Below are 22,091 nucleotides of genomic sequence, written 5' to 3' on the forward strand. Positions count from 1 at the left end.
CTGGATGAGCTGCACTACCTGAGCCACTTGTGTGGGTTGTAGACTCCGTCTCATGCTACCACTAGAGTGAAAGCACCGCCAGCATTCAAAAGAGACCAAAACATCAGCCAGGAACCATAGGAACTGAGAAGTGGTCTGTGGTCACCACCTGCAGAACCACTCCTTTATTGGGGGTGTCTTGCTAATTGCCTATAATTTCCACCTGTTGTCTATTCCATTTGCACAACAGCATGTGAACTTTATTGTCAATCAGTGTTGCTTCCTAAGTGGACAGTTTGATTTCACAGAAGTGTGATTGACTTGGAGTTACATTGTGTTGTTTAAGTGTTCCCTTTATTTTTTTGAGCAGTGTATATGTGTGTGTGTCAGTGTAGTGTGTGTGAGTCCAGTGAGTGTACATTGAGCATGTGCAAGAGAGTCAGTGCAATTAATAATAGATAAGAATAAAATAAGGTCAATGTAAATAGTCCTTCCTGGTAGCCAACTGTTCAGCAGTCTTATGACTTGGGTAGAAGCTGTTAAGGAGTCTTTTGGTTTCAGCCTTGGCACTCCAGTACCACTTGCCGAGACTTTCATTGAACCAGAATAAAAACAAGTGGGAAATATCACTTCCTCTTCTGTCTCTGGTATGAGCACCAGTGTTTCCCTTATATTCATTCAGCCACCGCTGATAAATCGTTGCCGCCACTCCAAAAAACATGATGAATAAATAACATTCCTGCAGTCAGAATGCCAATTGCACAATCCCTTAAAACATCTGTGGCATTGTGTTGTGCGACAGAACTGCACATTTTAGTGTGGTCTTTTATTGTCCTCAGCACAAGGTGCACCTGTGCAATGATCATGCTGTTTAATCAGCTTCTTGATATGCCACACCTATCAGGTGGATGGATTATCTTGGCAAAGGAGAAATGCTCACTAACAGGGATGTAAATAAATGTGCAGAGTATTCACATCCCTTGATTTATTCCACATGTTGTGTTACAGCCTGAACTTTAAATTGATTAAAAAGAGATCGTGTCACTGGCCTAAACACTATATCCCATAATGTAAAAGTGGAAATAAGTCCAGGAGTAAAAATGTGCTTAACAAGTCACATAATAAGTTGTATGGACTCACCCAGTGTGCAAGAATAGTGTTTAACATAATTTTTGAATGATTACTTCATACCTGTACCCCACACATACAGATAATAGTAAGGTCCTTCAGTCGAGCTGTGAATTTCAAACAGATTCAACCACAAAAACAAGAAAAGGTTTTTAAATGCCTCACAAAGAACACCCATTGGTAAATGGGTAACAAAAAAAAGCAGACATTGAATATCCTTTTGAGCATGATGAAGTTATTAATTGCAATTTGGATTGTGTATCAATACACCCAGTCACTACAAAGATAAAGGCTTCCTTTCAAACGCCGTTGCCGGGGAGGTAGGAAACTGCTCAGACATTTCACCATGAGGCCAATAGCGACTTTAAAAACAGTTACAGAGTTGAATGGCTCTGATAGGAGAAAACTGAGGATGGATCAACAACATTGTAGTTACCCCACAATACTAACCGAAATGACAGAATGAAAAGGAAGCCTGTACAGAACAAAAATATTCCAAAGCATGCACCCTGTTTGCAAGAAGGCACCAAAGTAAAACTATAAAAAATATGGCAAAGAAATTAACTTTATGTCCCGAATACAAAGCGTTATGATTTGAGGGAAATCCAACAACAGATTACCGAATACCACTCTTCATATTTTTAAGCATGGTGGTGGCTGCATCATGTTATGGGTATGCTTGTCATTGGCAAGGACTAGGGAGTTTTTTTTATATAAAAAGAAAAAGGAATAGAACTTAGCACAGACAAAATCCTAGAGGAAAACCTGGTTCAGTCTGCTTTCCAACACACACCGTGAGACAAATTCACCTTCAGCAGGACAAAAACCTAAAACAAGGTCAAATATACACTGGAGTTGCTCACCAAGATGACATTGAATGTTCGAGTGGCCTAATTACAGTTTAGACTTGAAAATATGGACTTGGAAACTGCAAGCTAGAAATGATCAACAACCAACTTGACAGCACTTAAAAAGCAAGGGGTTGAACACTTATCTAAATCAAGATTGGGGTTTTATTCCACCCCCCCTTTTTTTTAATACACGTTAGAATTTTTTCCCCACATTGACAGAGTATTTTGTGTAGATTAAAAAAATAAAATAAAAATAAACTTTAAAAAAACACATTTTAATCCCACCTTGTAACAACAAAATATGGAAAAGTCGAGGGTTGCGAATACTTTTTGAATGCACAATATAATGAATAAATATACAGTATATACACTACCGGTCAAAAGTTTTAGAACACCTACTCATTCAAGGGTTTTTATTTATTTTTACATTGTAGAATAATAGTGAAGACATCAAAGCTATAAAATGACACACATGGAATCATGTAGTAACCAAAAAAAGTGTTAAACAAATCAAAATATATTTTATATTTGAGATTCTTCAAATAGCCACCTTTCGCCTTGATGACAGCTTTGCACACGCTTGGCATTCTGGAATGCATTTCAATTAACAGGTGTGCCTTCTTAAAAGTTAATTTGTGGAATTTCTTTCCTTCTTAACATGTTTGAGCCAATCAATTGTGTTGTGACAAGTAAGGGGCTATACAGAAGAAAGCCCTATTTGGTAAAAGACCAAGTCCATATTACGGCAAGAACAGCTCAAATAGGCAAAGAGAAACAGCAGTCCATCATTACTTTAAGACATGAAGGTCAGTCAATACAGAACATTTGAAGAACTTTTTAAGTTTCTTCAAGTGCAGTCGCAAATACCATCCAGCGATATGATGAAACTGGCTCTCATGAGGACCGTCACAGGACTGGAAGACCCAGAGTTACCTCTGCTGCAGAGGATAAGTTCATTAGAGTTACCAGCCTCAGAAACTGCAGCCCAAATAAATGCTTCACAGAGTTCAAGTAACAGACACATCTCAACATCCCTGTTCAGAGGAGACTGCATTTATCAGGCCTTCGTGGTTGAATTGCTGCAAAGAAACCACTACTGTAGGACACCAATAATAAGAAGAGACTTGCTTGGGCCAAGAAACACAAGCAATGGTTTGGGCTTAGTGGGACTATCATTTGTTTTTCAACAGGACATTGACCCAACACACCTCCAGGCTGTGTAAGGGCTATTTGACCAAGAAGGAGAGTGATGGAGTGCTGCATCAGATGACCTGGCCTCCACAATCACCCGACCTCAACCCAATTGAGATGGTTTGGGATGAGTCGGACCGCAGAGTGAAGGAAAAGCAGCCAATAAGCGCTCAGCATACGTGGGAACTCCTTCAAGACTGTTGGAAAAGCATTCCAGTTGAAGCTGGTTGAGAGAATGCCAAAAGCTGTCAAGGCAAAGGGTGACTATTTGAAGAACCTCAAATACAAAATATATTTTGATTTGTTCAACACTTTTCTGGTTACTACATGATTCCATGTATGTTATTTATTTCATAGTTTTGATGTATTCACTACTATTCTACAATGTAGAAAATATTAAAAAGAAAAGAAAAACCCTTGAATGGGTAGGTATTCTAAAACTTTAGACCGGTAGTGTATATTTATTGTTGAAAATAATTTTGGGGGATGGTAAAACATTTCAGTGTTAATTTAAATGGCTAAAACCAGATAAAGTATGTAGAAAAGACAATAGAGCTATAGATTTATAAATAAGATAATCTTTGAGAACTAACACCAACATAAAAACTAGACAGTCAGGGAGAACCTAAAATTCCCAAAATGTCATGGCATGGGCCCCCATTTATTTAGTTATGTTTGAGTCACTCAGATAGCATAAGAACATGGCATAATCCATGGCAAAATGTGTAGAATTGCAGGAATCTGTAAAACTGCAACAACAAAAAAATCTACCCCATAGCTTTAAGCAGCAAAATGGTCTGTGCGGGCAGGATGAGGGCCTTTAAAATTGTTGGTCGTGACATTGCCTTTAGCCACAAGAGTAGCCCCCCCGCCCCCCCCCACACACACACTAAATTTGCCACTGCTGCTGAATAAAATCCTAGGGGAAACACTGAGTACATCAGGAGAGTTGTTGCCAAAGAGTGGTACCCCAGAGAGCCATGGCTTGTCTACATGTCATGTCACATTTAGACCAGGTGAAGGCATTATCATTCAGAATACCAATGAACTTCTCACATCCAGCATATTTAAAGCTGTGTTGTGGGATCACTAGATGGCAGTAAGTGAACACAGGGAAATATAACTCCTTTACGAGCAAAACTTGTAATCTGTATAACTGTGATGGAATTTAGGGAGGGAAGCCATGTTATGGAACCTGACCTGTCCGTCACACTCCTCTTCTCCCAGTTCTCCTCATCTTCATCCTCCAGGTCTGAGGTGTTGAGAAAGTCAAAGCTGCCCAGGGCTGTCTCCACCGTCAGACTCTGGACACTGGACGAACGACTGCAGGTGCGGCCCTTCAGAACACACTTGTTATGGAGAGACATGCACACATGTACAAACATACAGAACACACACTAAAAAAATCTTTATTTTTCACCAATCCACTTTAATGCCATATAGAGTGCCTTAAGAAAGTATTTATACCCCTTGACATATTCCACATTTTGCTGAGTTAGACTGAATTCAAAATGTATTAAAATACACTTTTTTCCCCCCTCACTCATCTACACAAAATACCCCATAATGACAAATTGAAAAAATCTTTAGAAATTTTTGCACATTTATTGAAAATTAAATCTAATTTACATAAGTATTCACACCGCTGAGTCAATACTTTGTAGACAAAGTAGCAATTACAGCTTTGAGTTATCTTGGGTATGTCCTTCAGCTTTGCACATCTGGATTTGGAGATTTTCTCCAGTTCTTCCCTGCAGATTTTCTCAAGCTCTTAAGTTAGCTGGGGGAGCGGTGGTAAACAGCAATCTTCAAGTCTTTCCATAAATTTTGGGATTCAAATCTGGGCTTTGGCTGGCCTACTCAAGGACTTTCACATTTTTCTGAAGCCATTCCAGCATTGCTTTGGCTGTATGTTTGGGGTCATTGTCTTGTTGGAACGCAAATCTTTGCCCCAGTCCAAGGTTGTTTGCATTTTGAAGCAGGTTCTCAACAAGGAATTCATTGTTCCCTCTATCCTTACCCAGTCCCTGCCACTGAAAAGCATACCCATAGCATGATGCTGCCACCACCCTGCTTCACAGTAGGGATGGTGTTAGATGGGTGATGAGCTGTGCCTGGTTTTCTCCAGAAATAGCGCTTTGCATTCAGGCCAAAGAGTTCCATTTGTCTCATCAGACCACAGAATATTTCGCCTTATGCTCTGTCTTTCACGTCTTTTTCTCAGGAGTGGCATCCGTCTGGCTACTCTCCCTAAAGCCCAGATTGGTGAAGTGCTGTGGAGACTGTTGTCCTTCTAGAAGGTTTTCCCATCTCAGCCAAGGAACTCTGTAGTTCTGTCAGAGTGGTCATTTAGTTCTTGGTCACCTCCCTGAACAAGGTCCTTCAGCTCTAGGCAGAGCCTGGGTATTTCCATATGTTTTTCAATTTCCCAATGATGGAGACCACTGTGCTCTTGGAAACGTTTAACACTCTAGAACTTGTTTTCTACCCTTCCCCAGATACGCATCATCACAATTCTATCTCGGAGATCTACAGACAGTTCCTTGGACTTCATGGTATAGTTTCTGCTCTGACATGCACTGTCAACTGTGGGACCTTATATAGACAGGTGTGCGTCTATCTAAATCACATCCAAACAATTGAATTGGCCACAGGTGGACTCCAATCAAGTTTTAGTGACATCAAGGATGATCAAAAGGAAATTGGATGCACCTGAGCTCAATTTGGAGTGTCATTGAAAATGGTTTTGAATACTTGTGTAAATTAGATTTCTGTATTTCCTTTTCAATAAAGTTGCACAAATTATCTTAATACATTTTGAATTCAGGCTGAAACACATCAAAATGTGGAATAAGTCAAGGGGTATGAATACTTTCTGAAAGCAATGTAAGTCCTGATTGTGAGAATACACCCCCTATTTGGAAATGGATCACCTGAGGAAAGTGTCTGAACAAAAAACAGTGTGTTCCTAAAATTATGACATGAAAAAAAAAGCATTCTTTTTCTGTTTCCTATCACCTTGTCAGCGGATTTGGCTCAGAGTGAGCTCTGATGTGTATCTATCTGTGTCGGTTGTGCGTATGTGTAACAGGCAGATGGCCTCCCAGCGACAGTAAACACATCTCCTGCTGCAGCATTGTGGGATGGAAATATTCAGACTGAGCTGAGGGGCAGGAAGTTCCACACCCTGATCGCAGTCCCACAGGGAACTGTGTTATTCTGGGATGCTGAAATCTACTCAGCTCCCACCAATGCCCCCCTCACTCTTATGAAGTGGCCATTTCCATTGTGAGGTGCAACACGAAACAGAGCCATGTGCACACACACACACACAGCTGTAACTCACTGTTAATGTCTCCTCCAGTAGTTGTAACTCCTGCTCCAGGACCTGTAACTCAGGAAACTGTCCCCTGTAGTCATCCAGAGAGGAGATGACTGCACTCAGGGCTTCCTCAATTCCACTGTCCACAGCCTGCTGCTTCTCACCCTCTGTGGGCTTGGCCTCTACTACAGCCTCAGGCTTCTTGGCCTCCACCACCACTGCCCTGTAGGCACTGTATGATATGCCCTCTGTGCTCTGGGTCTGTGCTTGTGAGTCTGGTCTGGGATTCAGAGAGGCACCTTGCTGATACATTGCATCAGTCCTAGAAGGTGCAGAGCTCTGGAGTTCTGGCTCTACTTCTGAAACAGCCCCTGAAACAACCTCTAACCCCGTGTCTGACTCTATAGAGACTGCAGAATACCTGCTCTCCGGCCTGCTCTCCTCCATGGTCACAGTAGCTGGGGCGGGTTGCTCAGGGGGGTCTCTGACCACCACAGTCGCTCCTGGGATAAGGGTCCACTCTGCCCTGGCAGGCATCACCATCTCAATATCGTTTATACAGATCCCAGACTGCAGGGAGGTGACCTCAGAGGGCTCCACAAATTCGCTGGTTGACCGGTCTATCAGTACGCCATCGGCACTGTTCTCACTGATATGGCTGAGTGAGCGTGAGTAGCGGGCGTGGCCGTTAGGCACTGCCTGTTTCCCAGAAGCCTCATCTTTCCTCGCTGCCCCAATGTCTGACTCCTCCTTCTGAGTCTCATCCTGCACATCCTCCGGTTTGGCTAAGCGGGTAGGGGTGGAGGTGGCAGTGTCTCGGAGGGCAAAGGAGATTTCAATGGAGGGTGTGGCGGCCTTGACCTCTGGCTGGACCAAATTCTTGTTGGCGTGACGCAGCCCCAGGGAGAGTTGAGGGCTGGATGAGTCATCTGATGACTCAGAGGAGTTAGACCATGCTGTGCCATTCTCCATATCTTCCTGCCTCCTCAGCATGTTCTAGATAGAGAGAGAGCGTGAGAGAGAGAGAGAGAGAAAGAGGGGAGGAGGGAGGAAGAGCACAAGGATGATAGCTTCAAAATGTGATGGTACTGTCTCCATTTGACTTTAACATACAGTATGATAATTGAGAGTCAGACAGAGAGAAAGAGAGCCAAGGGGCCCTGTGAGCCCATGCCAGCCAAGTCTCTATTATAAACCAGAGCAGAGCAGAGCAGCCTGGCCTCTGGCCAAAAAAGCAAACAGACTCCCTGCTCCCTTTAATTAACTTCTCATTTATCAGGCCTCTGCTTTGCTGAGCATCCAGGCTTACCTCTCTGGAACAATAACAAATACAGGCTTCATATGGAGAGGAGGAGGCTTCGTCGGTCATTGCAAAGACTACTAAATACTATTTTAAGACCCAAAGAGGAGGGACACAACAGCTGACTATAAACACAGATTCTACAATGGCCAACATTAGAGAGGATCTACATGATAGCACAACACAATCTACTATAGTTCTTCTACTGAGGTTCTACTACCATGCTCTGCCACATATTTAACTAGAGATTAGAGGGGATATAGTGGGTTCTCTCTGTAGTGGCTAGCAGCACTTACGTCAGTCTGCATGTTAGCAGAGGCCAGGTGGACTGAGGAGACGTCACTGCAGGAGCAGCTCTGAGACAGTCTCTCAACCAGCGTGTCACGAAACACATCCAGAAGGGACCAGCGCTGTTTGGGGGGCATCATGCTCCTTGACAGGCTCCTCGGAGCAGTCTTCACACCACCAGGTAAATTAGGAGAGGACCGTGAGAAAAGGTCCACCTCTACTACAAATCACAGCTAGACTAAACACTCCACTGCAATGTGGCAGCTCTTTCTTCTAACTCAATAAAGTCACTGAATTAAGAGAAATAGGTGCTAGAAGTATTTAGCTTGCCCATTGACAAAACAGACCAATACATCCTGTTAGCGTTGTAACCCAGCAGACGTGTATTTATTTAAAAATAAAAAAATCCTCTGTTTGACTGCTGTTAAAAGAAAACACGCTGCGTGACAGAACAGAACATGTCCTGGATAGGGATCATTCAGATTCATTCTAGAACCATTGTTCTATTATAGCCAGGTCTCTAAATTAAAAACGTTCTGGTGCTCCTAACTTTTCTAAGTTAGTAGCATCACAAAATGTAGAAGCACCAAAGAAATTCATGTTTTAATTGATTGAGATATATGAAGCCTACTTATTTTTTTAAGCATCTCTTGAAGAACATTTCACTTTTCCTCTATTTCTGTGACACAAAATGTTCCTTGACTTTTTCCACATTTTGTTGTGTTACAGAATTTAAAATTGATGAAATATCAATTTTTGTTCACTGGCCTACACACAATATCCCATAATGTCTAAGTGGAATTATAATAAAGCATTGCATATCATTGTATTTACGTAGTGGCATAGAGCAGTAGAGTAGAGGCACATATTGATGTTGCACACATGGGGAACATTTTTAGTTGCCTAGGGACCAGGAAAATGTTTGCCTTTTATAAACACATTTCAAGCAATTCTACGTACTTTTACATGACTGGAGACTTAAGCAGAATCATTTTAATACAGCACAAATTATCAAAATGGCAGGCTACTTTGACACAGACAAATTGATCATCTGAGATCAATAAAAACAACATTGTCTTGAATCCATCAATAGACTAGGCCTAGGTGTGTAGAGAAATATTGTAGGCTATATGAGGAGGAAACTATAGTCCTAAAAATGATTTCCAGTTTCACCCAATGATGCGCAGCTCATTCGCTAGTGATGGCCGATATGCTCTGTAAAACAATATTTGAAATCAACTCTTAGAATACTAGCCCTGGGCTTCAAATCAACTTTTTCACATACCCGTTTTTTTGTGGGGGCAGGAGAATTAACTAAGAGGCAAATCGAATGAACTTTGACCGCTTTTATTTGAAGTTTTACATTAAAAAGTGACAATTATTTTGCATGCCAGGAGAGGTACTGGATCTGGCCAAATAAGTTCCGTAACAAAGCAGTCCAAAAGCTGAAATGAAGCACTGGTGTATTTAGGGTTGCAAATCTTGGGAAATATTCAGAGGTGGAAACTTTCAGTGGGAATTAACAGAAATACATGCAAACTAATATTAATAACATTTAAATGTATATGTTTTTTGCATTGGATATATTTACCATACAGTATCATACGGAGACAGAAACCTTTTACCTTATCATAAGTAGACATGATTAAATCCTTCCAATAGAAATAAAAAACTATTTTGTTACGAATTGAACTTTAATTGAGCTGCCTCTTCACATGGGATGATTTCACTGAACAACAAAAGATAGGGAATGTTGAATGATCCCCAATGATCCATCGCATCTCCCAAAAACGGTTTCAACATACATCTGTAAAATGATAGTCTAGAAACTAAAGCTTTGGTTGTCATCCTCTCAGGCTTCCATGTCTTCTCCCTGGACCTCCTCAATGTCCACCTCTTGAACATCAGACTCTGAGGCCTCATCTTCACTGTCCCTTTCCAGCCTTGTTGAGGATGGCTTGTTGTCAGGCTCAAAAAACCTCAAATCTGCCCGGATGGCCACCAATTTTTCAACCTTTGTATTGGTCAGCCTGTTGCGTGCTTTGGTGTGTGTGTTCCCAAACAAGGACCAGTTGCACTCTGAGGCGGCTGATGTTGGTGGGATTTGAAGGATGGAGGCAACAGGGGAAAGAGCCTCAGATCCACAAAATCCCTTCCACCAGGTGGCTGATGAGATATGTTGGCACGACTGCCATATTGCATCTCCATCCCAAAGCCCTTGCTCGGAAGAGTACTTTGCCAGACTGCCAAGAACCTTGCCTCATCCAGGCCAAGGTGGCGAGACACAGTAGTGATGACACCAAAGACCTTGTTGATCTCTGCACCAGACAGGATGTTCTTGCCAGCATACTTGGGGTCCAACATCTACGCTGCGGCGTGTATGGGCTTCAGGCATAAGTCTTCACACTTTTTTATGTATTTCAGAACTGCAGTTTCCTCTGCATGGAGCAACAGTGAAGTGGGCAGGGCAGTACGGATTTTTCCTCCTACATCTGCAAGCAGAGTCTGAACATCAGACAGGATGGCATTGTCTCCCTCAATTCGTGCAATGGCTACTGCTATAGGTTTCAGGAGTTTCAGGCTGCTTACCACTCTCTCCCAAAATACATAATCCAGGAGGATCCTCTTGATGGGGCTGTCCATATCGGCAGACTGTGATATGGCCATTTCTTGGAGACTCCTTCCCCTCCAGGAGACTGTCAAACATGACGACAACACCACCCCAACGGGTATTGCTGGGCAGCTTCAATGTGGTGCTCTTATTCTTCTCACTTCGCTTGGTGAGGTAGATTGCTGCTATAACTTGATGACCCTTCACATACCTAACCATTTCCTTGGCTCTCTTGTAGAGTGTATCCATTGTTTTCAGTGCCATGATGTCCTTGAGGAGCAGATTCAATGCATGAGCAGCACAGCCAATGGGTGTGATGTGAGGGTAGGACTCCTCCACTTTAGACCAAGCAGTCTTCATGTTCGCAGCATTGTCTGTCACCATGGCAAATACCTTCTGTGGTCCAAGGTCATTGATGACTGCCTTCAGCTCATCTGCAATGTAGAGACTGGTGTGTCTGTTGTCCTTGTGTCTGTGCTCCTGTAGAATACTGTTTGAGGGGTGGAGATGATGTAGTTAATTATTCCTTGCCCACGAACATTCGACCACCCATCAGAGATGATTGCAATACTGTCTGCTTTCTCTATGATTTGCTTGACCTTCACTTGAACTCTGTTGAACTCTGCATCCAGCAAATTAGTAGATAAAGCATGTCTGGTTGGAGGGGTGTATGCTGGGCGAAGAACATTCAGAAATCTCTTCCAATATACATTGCCTGTGAGCATCAAAGGTGAACAAGTTGCATACATAGCTCGAGCAAGACATTCATCAGCATTTCTCGGACTACGTTCCTCCATTGAGTCAAAAGAACTTCTGATTCCAGGAGGACCATGAGCTGTTGCTATCAATAAGGTGTCTGATTCATCATTTTCACCTTGAATAGAAGTAGAGGGACTTTTGTCAGAGGTTGCTTGTTGTGAGCGCTGAGGGAACGTTATGCACTTGGCCAGATGATTCTGCATCTTCCTTGCATTCTTCACATATAATTTGGCACAGTATGTGCAAATGTACACAGCTTTTCCTTCTACATTAGCTGCAGTGAAATGTCTCCACACATCAGATAGTGCCCATGGCAATAAAATGAGTAAAAAAATAAATACAAATCCATGTACAGATAAATAGTTAAGCAGTTAGATTAAACAACTCCTTTGTAAGATGTTTTAAAATGAAACATGTATGGAAACAGGTGAATTAATACTCCTTAGTGAGCAGGCTCAAGTAAGCGAAAACCCACATGGTAGCAAAAACTAACTAGCAGAATTTGTTAACAAGATAGAAACGATTTAAACACACTTTGCAGTAGGCTACTATTTACTAGTTAACAAAAAATCATGTATGTCATAAAATATATTCACCGCACCCAGTATTGTAATCAAAACTTACCAGAGAGCATGCAATCCTTGGCTCAGACAGTGTAGTAGTATGGGTTCAATAGCATCTCATTAGTGTGCAAGATCTTGAGAAGCAGCTGTACATGTGATGGGAGAATGCACTGTGCATGCAGAGGGTTGCAATTCCATTGAATTGGGGATAGTTTAACCAAAATATGCCAGAAGACCTAGAATTGCCTTATGTTTATCCCACAAAAAAGGTTCACTGTTATAAAGCTAACTTTTTTGATGAATTTAAGCAAAATTCCCAAAATTTCTGGGCTCAACTTCCCATTGAAAATTTCCAGAAAATTTCCGGATATTTCCAGGAGAGTTTCCGACCCTTTACAGCCCTAGGTGTATTTAAAAACTATTTAACCCATTTTCAATCCAGGCAGTATAATTTAAAAAAAAAAAAGTATAATTCAAGGGGTATGCATACTTTCTGAAGGCAATGTACTTGTAAAGTTACCAGGTTGTTAGTGGGGTTGCACGATATGGGCAAAACATCTATTTGCAATTTTTCAACCAAATATTGCAATTTGACTTGTGATATCCCTTTAGATCAAAACACTTGGGCAAACTGTTGGAATCATAGAAATAAAATGACTATTCTAATTCTATGGTTGATGTTGTTTGGCATGACAAGTAGTGAAAAAACAAAAACAGGTAGTAGTTATATGGTCAGTGTTTCCCAGGGACCCTAATCACAGTTGAATAGATGTTGCATTGACACAGATTTTAGAATAGGCTAGCTGATTCAGAACATGTCGTTGCACAGGCAACACTCTGATCTACACCACCACTGGTAGCAACCTGTATTAGCGCTAACGTTTGCTTTGCCTTAGTAGTACATAGCTAGCTAGCTAGTTAGCATCATTTTAGGCACATGCCAGCTTCTTTAGACTAACTCATGTTTTGCAGAGAGCAAGATACACAAACTGATAGTATAATAGACAAAACATGGATTCATACTTAGAAGCAATGTGGAAAGCAGCCTCGCCATAGAAGTACAGTATGAACATGGGCAGAAACTGCTTCTCCAATAGAAATCCCAGATCACACTTGTAGGCAATGGCATGGTGACGTTGGCTAGCTAAACTCATGCGCAGAAACACGTCAATCGTGTCTAACAGTTGTTTCGAGCCGAACTGCGCATGTGCAGGCTGTCAAATCCATATGAAGTTGTTTTTGACTAAAATGAAAACGTGTCAGTTTGTCACGTTTACGAGGTTGGAGTAAAAACATGTTCAACTACTTAAGACATTGGCTCGAGAAATATATCAACCAAGGAAGAATATTTCACTTTTCTCATTGACTTCTCAAACTCCAAACCCCAGCCTGGTCTGCTTTGCAAGTGTTCCCGGAAGTCTCAGAATGTTGCGCATCCGGCTTTAGAAACTCGGTGGCATCATTCTTGTTTTGGAAGCATATGTTGTGTGCATGAATTGAGAGCAAGAGAGAATAAACAGCATGGAGTTACTGTATTATGCCTGCTTGAGTGACAGGGGGCAGGGCTTGGTGTGTGTGTGTGGCCCGGGAACTGGAAACAAGCAGCAGCGGGAGGCAGCCTGTCTTGTTGGAGCAGTGTAGAGACATTTTGGGGATTTTCTTTTAGTCTAACTGGTGCTCACAAAATAAAACTCCAGGTCACACAGCAAAATACTTGAGCCCTGAGTACAGTTCATTATTCTGTGGATTATGGGCCATATTATGAAAAAGAACACTGATTAGAGGACAGTTAGAGGTTTAGGGTACTCACATAGAAGGCCTGTTCCCGTAGGGAGGGGGTATCAGGAGGACTCTGGTTGTAGGTGGAGAAGCGTTTGTTCACCGTGGGGGGTTTGTTGACCGTGCTGGCGGTCGAGGCTTGGTCATCCTTGTCGAAGGGGCTGTCAGTGATAAAAAGAGAACAGAAACGTATTACTAGACCCACACACAAATGTATGCACACACACAGTCCCTCTTTCTATACAACCTTAATATCCTTATCACTTCAAAGCAGAAGCCACATTGGGCCACTCACTTCCAGGTGACCTCCAAGCTCAGTTTAATGGTCCCCAGGTCATTGATGTCCACTGCCACCGTCTGGGGTAGAGCAGCAAACAGGTCCTTGGTCTCACACGACACGTTTCCCACCACCACGTGATTGGCCAGGCTCTTCAGCTCTGTCACCTAGGGAACCAGAGTAAGACCAATCAAAATCAGTGATTCAGTTATGATCTAAATCGCTCCAAACACCACACTAATAGCTGATTTTGATAAGCATTAACCAGGTTTCCGTTCCAACTTTTTTATGCGAGTAAAGCACAAGTTGGATAGAAAATGTCACGACAGCCCTGATTGAACAACAAATTTGTCAGTAAACTTCCCAAATGTTAACAAAACACGCTAGACAAGGTTATATTTTTTTGTGTCTGTAAAATTAATTATGTGAGAAATAGTGGTGAAAAATATTTTATGCGCAAAGATCGATATGATAACCATCATATTAAAGTAAACTTGGGAGTCATGGGATGATGTTGTGTGGTCTTCCCACTATGACTCGGGAAAGCACGCAGTTTATTAGGCTACAGAAGAAATAAATTATGAACTTCACAGTTTGGTGAAAGTGCACAGTGATGAGCTTGATGCTCCTTTCCAATAAATATCAAAGGTCTTATTCTGGTGCCATGATGATCGATGCTTGGCTGCCGTTTGACAAATAAAAACTATCTCACTCTTTTGTCCATAATAGTTCTCTCATCATGTAGCCTACCCGGACTGTATATGTGCGCTGTTGGCTAGAGCACACATGCAAAGACCAGAGTGGGCACATTCGCTATATAAACAAAACATTTTTTGTAAAAAAAATTATCAGTAGAGTTGAAAATGCGATGGAAACCCATTTACTTGAATTGTTTTATTCAGTAGATAGGAATTTAACCGCAAAAGTTAGTTCTATGTGCACTAGGTCCTCACGCACAGCTTTTTATCTGCAACAAGTCAAATTGATAGAAAGACATCTCTGTTGGGAAAATCCAGATTTGAGAATATTCATATGCAAATCTGTCACCAATTGGATGGAAACCTAGCTATTGGCTATCAAAATTAGACTGTTATACAAAATCACTGATTTCACATTATTATCCATTGTAAATCATTTCTCTCTCAAGGTTATTATATTAGTATGGGGTGAAACCTATTGTTATTGTCTGAATTCTTATTATTAAAATGTTCCTTGACTTGGTCAAATAACTCAAGCATAGATTGTCAAATTAGAAAAAAAAAGTTACCACAGAAACTAGAGGCCATAGGTAACTTGGTCAAAAAGACTGGTGCCGATTGGCATACAGGTGGCACTGTTTTAATCAGTCTCACTTAAACCCTCATATCCACTTCTCCATTTGACCCAGGGATTTGAAACTTTGTATGTAGGTCTCTTTCATTATGCTGAACAAATTTACCTCAAGGACCCATAAGGTCCATCAGGATAGATAGAAGTTTCCAAGATTCCTCCATCTTGGAAACTTGGGAAAACTTCGCAGGAACCCAATAATGAAGTCCAAATAACACCAAATTAGCTATTAGTTAGGAGGCCCATGGCACATCTCTTAACTTAGTTTGACAAAAGCCAAGGGATTGGTTAAGAGATGGCTGAGGATTTTACGTGTCCATTTAAATCCTTCGTAAATCCACTTCACAATGGCCTAATAACTTGAAACTTTTTGGGTCAACAAAGACATAACCATGATGAACCATGTTAAGTTTGGCATTGACATCTTAAACATTAAGGAAACCATTTACAATTCACTTTGACTATATAACGCTAATGCGTAAAATAATAATAAATTATTCTTCTCAGAATAAAAGTCCGATTCACTCCAAATTTGGTCTGTCACATGCGCCGAATACAAGAGGTGAAGACCTTACCGTGAAATGCTTACTTACAAGCCCTTAACCAACAATGCAGTTCAAGAAAGAGTTAAGAAAATATTTACTAAATAAACTACAGTAAAAAAATAATAATATGTAAGTAACAATAACGAGGCTATAAACAGGGGGTACCGGGCCAATGTGCGGGGGTACAGGTTAGTCAAGGTAATTTGCACATGTAAGTAGGGGTAAAGTGACTATGCATAGATAATAAACAGCGAGTAGCAGCAGTGTAAAAAACAAAAAGTCCCAAAAAGAGTTTCAGAAAATAACACTGTTGCATTCAAACACGGCCACACTATACCAGTAGATGCATACTAGCACATACGCTAATATGCAAATGTTTTTTATTCTAATGAACCATAGGGCCAAATGACACCACATTTGGAATGTAGGCCCATGGTACATGTCTTAACTTAGTTTGAGAAAAGGGATTTGTTTAAAGATGGCTGAGCTATTGACGAATCTAAAATCAGACTTTCCATCTTCATTTTAAATCACTGTAAATCCACTCCACAGTGGCCTATCAACTTGAAACTTGTCATCGCTATCATGGACATCCCTAAAATGAACCAAACGGAATTTGGAAAAAAACAAGGAAACTATTAATTCATTATTTGCATATGTTACGCTAATGCTCAAAATCTGCGATAATCTTCTCCTCATGAACCATAAGTCAGATTCACCCCAGATTTTGTATTTAGACTCATTCCATTAGTCTTTAATTGGTTGGGAAAAAATGTGGCTGCATTAAAAAATGGCCGCACGGTACCTATAGAAGGACGTTTGCACATACTCTAATGCAAAATTACTACATTTTCTGCTCAGGAATTATAAAATCAGATTGAGCCTATATACCAAATCTGGAGGAATTTGAGAATGATTACTTGCTACATTAAAAAGTCAGCCATGCAACACCACTAGATGAGACCATATCACACCAGAGCTATAAGAACTGAACCAATGGACATGGGCCATGATATCTGGTATGCAAACCTTATGTATATGTCCTTAGAGGTTGTGTGAATATAAAGTCACTGCAACCTTAGATGGCTGCATCAGACCAGTTGTTGTCACTATAGATGTCATTGGCACCATAACTGATATTTTGTCCTTTCTGTCATCCTGTGAACCCCGTTCATTGCTGCTAGCAGCTATATTTTTCTCTATTAGTTTTTTATTAGAAGTTCAGTTTAGTTTCAGTTTTCAGACCTGATTTGCTAGGTTTTATTTAGTTGTATAGAAATATTTCTATTTTGTTTCAGATTTAGTTGCAGTGTTATGGACAGAAAGCATAAAAGGAGGCCAGGAACCATGTGTTGTATAGATTGTGTTTTTTGGATGGCATTTCTTGCAACTGGGGGGGAAGTAATACATAAGGTGATGGGTAAGGTTAGGATAAAATTATAAAGTCAATCTCAATGTGACATGGATTTAAAAGGAATAGCGCAGAGACTGGAGCAAAAAATATGGTGGAAAGAAACCCTCTCGTCCATGTTTACACCAATCCAATGGTTTTAAATTAAGTAGTACATTTAGTTTATGATAATAACCTTGGTCTCTTCCCCAACTTTCCTCTCTCTGACTTCTTTTCAACTAACACCAGCGTATACACACCTATGTTAAACTAGGGAAATTGTGTTTCCATAGCTAGGGCTATGTACAGTTGAAGTCAACATACACCTTAGCCAAATACATTTAAACTCCGTTTTTCAAAATTACTGACATTTAATCCTAGTAAAAATTCCCTGTCTTAGGTCAGTGAGGACCACCACTTTATTTTAAGAATGTGAAATGTCAGAATAATAGTAGAGAGAATGATTTATTTCAGCTTTTATTTCTTTCATCACATTCCCAGTGGGTCAGAAGTTTACATACACTCAATCAGTATTTGGTAGCATTGCCTTCAAATTGTTTAACTTGGGTCAAACGTTTCAGGTAGCCTTCCATAAGCTTCCCACAATAAGTTGGGTGAATTTTGGTTCTGCTTTTTCAGTTCTGCCCACACATTTTGTATAGGATTGAGGTCAGGGCTTTGCGATGGCCACTCCAATACCTTGACTTTGTTGTCCTTAAGCCATTTTTCCACAACTTTGGAAGTATGCTTGGGGTCATTGTCCATTTGGAAGACTCGGTTGCGACCAAGCTTTAACTTCCTGACTGATGTCTTGAGATGTTGCTTCAATATATCCACATAATTTTCTTTCCTCATGATGCCATCTATTTTGTGAAGTGCACCAGTCCCTCCTGCAGCAAAGCACCCCCACACCATGATGCTGCCACCCCAGTGCTTCACGGTTGGGATGGTGTTCTTCGGCTTGCAAGCATCCCCCTTTTTCCTCCAAACATAACAATGGTCATTATTCCCAAACAGTTCTATTTTTGTTTCATCAGACCAAAGGACATTTCTCCAAAAAGTACGATCTTTGTCCCCATGTGTAGTTGCAAACCGTAGTGTGGCTTTTTTTATGGCGGTTTTGGAGCAGTGGCTTCTTCCTTGCTGAGCGGCCTTTCAGATTATGTCGATATAGGACTCGTTTTACTGTAGATATAGATACTTGTGTACCGGTTTCCTCCAGCATCTTCACAAGATCCTTTGCTGTTGTTCTGGGATTGATTTGCACTTTTCGCACCAAAGTACGTTCATCTCTAGGAGACAGAACGCGTCTCCTTCCTGAGCGGTGTGACGGCTGCGTGGTCCCATGGTGTTTATACATGCGTGCTATTGTTTGTACAGATGAACGTGGTACCTTCAGGCATTTGGAAATTGCTCCCAAGGATGAACCAGACTTGTGGAGGTCTACAATTTTTTTTTCCTGATGTCTTGGCTGATTTCTTTTGATTTTCCCATTATGTCAAGCAAAGAGGCACTGAGTTTGAAGGTAGGCCTTGAAATACATCCACAGGTACACCTCCAATTGACGTCAATTAGCCTATCAGAAGCTTCTAAAGCCATGACATATTCTGGAATTTTCCAAGCTGTTTAAAGGCACAGTCAACTTAGTGTATGTAAACTTCTGACCCACTGGAATTGTGATGCAGTGAATTATAAGTGAAATAATCTGTCTGTAAACAATTGTTGGAAAAATTACTTGTGTCATGCACAAAGTATATGTCCTAACCGACTTGCCAAAACTATAGTTTGTTAACAAGAAATTTGTGGAGTGGTTGAAAAATGAGTTTTAATGACTCCAACCTAAGTGTATGTTAACTTCCGACTTTCCAACTGTAAATGCCAGCTGAAAAGTACCAGTGGCCTGGCTTTGGCCCCAAGTGAGAGCAGGTCCTTCGGCGCCATGGCCCAGTGAAACACGGGTGCCGGCCCGCGTAGATGGAAACAGAAATATTTACCCCACTGTTTTGGGTAAAACACTGGGGTAAATCCTATATGGAAATTCAGCCAGATCCATGTCTCCTGACCCCCTCAGTTTAACTTTCCGATCCTGTGACATTGTGCAAAGTAATGGAATCATTCAGGGAGAAAAACAAGTCGAGATCCAGCTGCTCTCCTTTCACTGAGCTGTTATGTCCATTACCTCAGTGTCTTTGCTTCACACGCAGATGTGACTCTCTGAATGTGATTGACAGTCTGTGTGTGTTTGTGTCTTCATGTGCCTATATGCACGCGTGTGTGCATGTGTATGTGTGTGTGTGTGTGTGTGTGTGTGTACGTGTGTGCGCGCATGTTTTAGACCAGGATTTTCTGCTTTGTACCTTTATTGATAGGAACTCTGTGATGAGAGGCAGGAAGACCATGTCCTCGCTGTCCCACACCTGCTTGCAGTTGATCTCAATCCTTCCCCTCAGCTTCCAGCGCTGCCGCCCATACTTCATAAAGATCTAAAAGGTCAGAGGTCAGGTTTAGGTTCTAAAAGGCATAGCAGACAGATACAAAAATGAGCCAGACACTCACATTTTGCTTGTCACACATTTCCCTATTCTCAAGTCATCGCTGAGTCATTTGTGTTTTTGCTGAAGTTGAGCCAAACTCTGGAGGTTCTGTTTATAGTTGCCTTCCCCCAGTGAGGGAACGCAGCGCTCCACTGACTCACTCCATCGATTATGCTGTCAATCATCACTAAATCTATGCATGTTAGACAGAGGCAGTGCTGACACATTAACGCTTTTCCTTTTCCAATTACCCTGCTCCTCCTGCTAATCCCCCCAGATAGCCCAGCTAAGAGGCCATGCTACTGTAGCATACAGCGGCGGCCCGCCCATTAGGGCGTTAGGGGTGGCACCCCGCTTGTGATTGGTCAACAGCAAAGTTATATTTTTAAAATAAAAAATACTATTATATAATTCATGGATTATGTTCTAAATGCTCAAAAGTGTGGAAATGCTACATTTTCCTGTTTCAAAAATATATTGTTAAAAACAAGCTGTTCAGTTAATTACTGCCCCACATGAATTATAAGAGCTCAAAGTAAATGAACCGTCCTGGGGCGCTCAAATCTGCATCCGTTGAGTCAGAACCCCTGGGTCTGCTCTAGTCTACCTCCCAATGAGTCTCTCGTGCCAGACGGCTTACTTCCGCACATGAGACTAAATCTGCTCTATCAGGTACAGATGGCGCTAAAGCAAATTGTAATTAACTTGTAAATAAATAAATCATAACACAGTCATGGGAGCCTGGGACCTGATTAACCGGTCAACTACATCCAACAAGAAGAGAAGGACAGAGGGATACACTTGCTAGAACCTTGTCATCACGGATCTGGTAGGTCAAAAGAGCCTGGCCAATTTTACCCCCCCCCCAGACAAACACAGTCTGCTTAAACTAATAACACACAAACAATTATACGTTTTCATGTCTTTATTGAACACACCGTGTAAACATTCACAGTGCAGGGTGGGAAAAGTATGTGAACACTTGGATTTACTAACTGGTTGACCCTCCTTTGGCAGCAATAACCTCAACCAAACATTTTCTGTAGTTGTGGATCAGACCTGCACAATGGTCAGTAGGAATTTTGGACCATTCCTCTTTACAAAACTTTTTCAGTTCAGCAATATTCTTGGGATGTCTTGTGTGAACTGCTCTCGAGGTCACGCCACAGCATCTCAATCAGGTTGAGGTCAGGACTCTGACTGGACCACTCCAGAAGGTAGCCTAACATTCTCCTGCAAAATGTCTTGATAAACTTGGGAATAGATTTTTCCGTCGATGATAGCAAGCTGTCCAGGCCCTGAGGTAGCAAAGCAGCCCCAAACCACGATACTCCCTCCACCATATTTTACAGTTGGAATGTTTTTTCCCCCTACACACATAGTGTTGTGTGTTCCTTCCAAACAACCCAATTGTAGTTTCATCTGTCACACAGAATATTTTGCCCGTAGCGCTGTGGAACATCCATTTGCAAACTTCAGACGTGCAGCAATGTTTTTTTTGGACAGCAGTGGCTTCTTCCGTGGCGTCCTCCCATGAACATCATTCTTGTTCTCGTGTTTCACATATCGTAGACTCATCAATAGAGATGTTAGCATGTTCCAGATATATTTATATATAAGTCTTTAGCTGACACTCTAGGATTCTTCTTAACTTCATTGAGCATTCTGTGCTGTGCTCTTGCAGTCATCTTTGCAGGATGGCCACTCCTAGGGAGTGTAGCAACAGTGCTGAACTTTCTCCATTTATAGACAAATTGTCTTACCATGGACTGATGAACATCAAGGTTTTTAGAGATACAAAAGTACAAGGGTTACAAAAGTAACAAATCTCAGAAGACCTAAAATTAAGAACTCTTTTGTTCGAGGCATGGTTCACATCAGGCAATGCTTCTTGTGAATAGCAAACTCAAATTTTGTGAGTGTTTTTTTATAGGGCAAGGCAGCTCTAACCAACATCTCCAATCTCGTCTCATTGACTGGACTCCAGGTTAGCTGACTCCTGACTCCAATTAGCTTTTGGAGAAGTCATTAACCCAGGGATTCACCTACTTTTTCCAACTTACTCTGTGAATGTTTATATTCTGTATTCAATATAGACAAGAAAAATACAATATTTGTGTGTTATTAGTTTAGGCACACTATGTTTGTCTATTGTTGTGACAGATGAAGACCAGATGAAATCTGATTACCAATTTATGCAGAAATCCAGGTAATTCCAAAGGGTTCATATACTTTTTCTTGCCAC

The 22,091-nt window shown here is 41.3% G+C and overlaps 1 protein-coding gene across 6 annotated transcripts in view; it reads right to left on the reverse strand.

Moving 5' to 3' along the window:
- LOC120066248 (rho family-interacting cell polarization regulator 1-like) overlaps positions 1-22,091 on the reverse strand; it is a 106,667-nt gene that overhangs the window by 23,690 nt on the left and 60,886 nt on the right. For 5 of the 6 annotated variants that reach the window (XM_039017492.1, XM_039017491.1, XM_039017493.1 and 2 more), the window contains exons 10-14: positions 19,670-19,795; positions 14,067-14,215; positions 13,803-13,932; positions 6,496-7,467; positions 4,350-4,498 (exon numbers count right to left, since the gene is read on the reverse strand). In XM_039017492.1, coding sequence (XP_038873420.1) covers positions 4,350-4,498; positions 6,496-7,467; positions 13,803-13,932; positions 14,067-14,215; positions 19,670-19,795 — 1,526 coding nt within the window. The remainder of the gene's footprint in view (positions 1-4,349; positions 4,499-6,495; positions 7,468-13,802; positions 13,933-14,066; positions 14,216-19,669; positions 19,796-22,091) is intronic. The other variant, XM_039017490.1, reaches the window with a different exon arrangement.

Source organism: Salvelinus namaycush, chromosome 21, assembly GCF_016432855.1.
Source record: "Salvelinus namaycush isolate Seneca chromosome 21, SaNama_1.0, whole genome shotgun sequence".
NCBI classification, from domain to species: domain Eukaryota; kingdom Metazoa; phylum Chordata; class Actinopteri; order Salmoniformes; family Salmonidae; genus Salvelinus; species Salvelinus namaycush.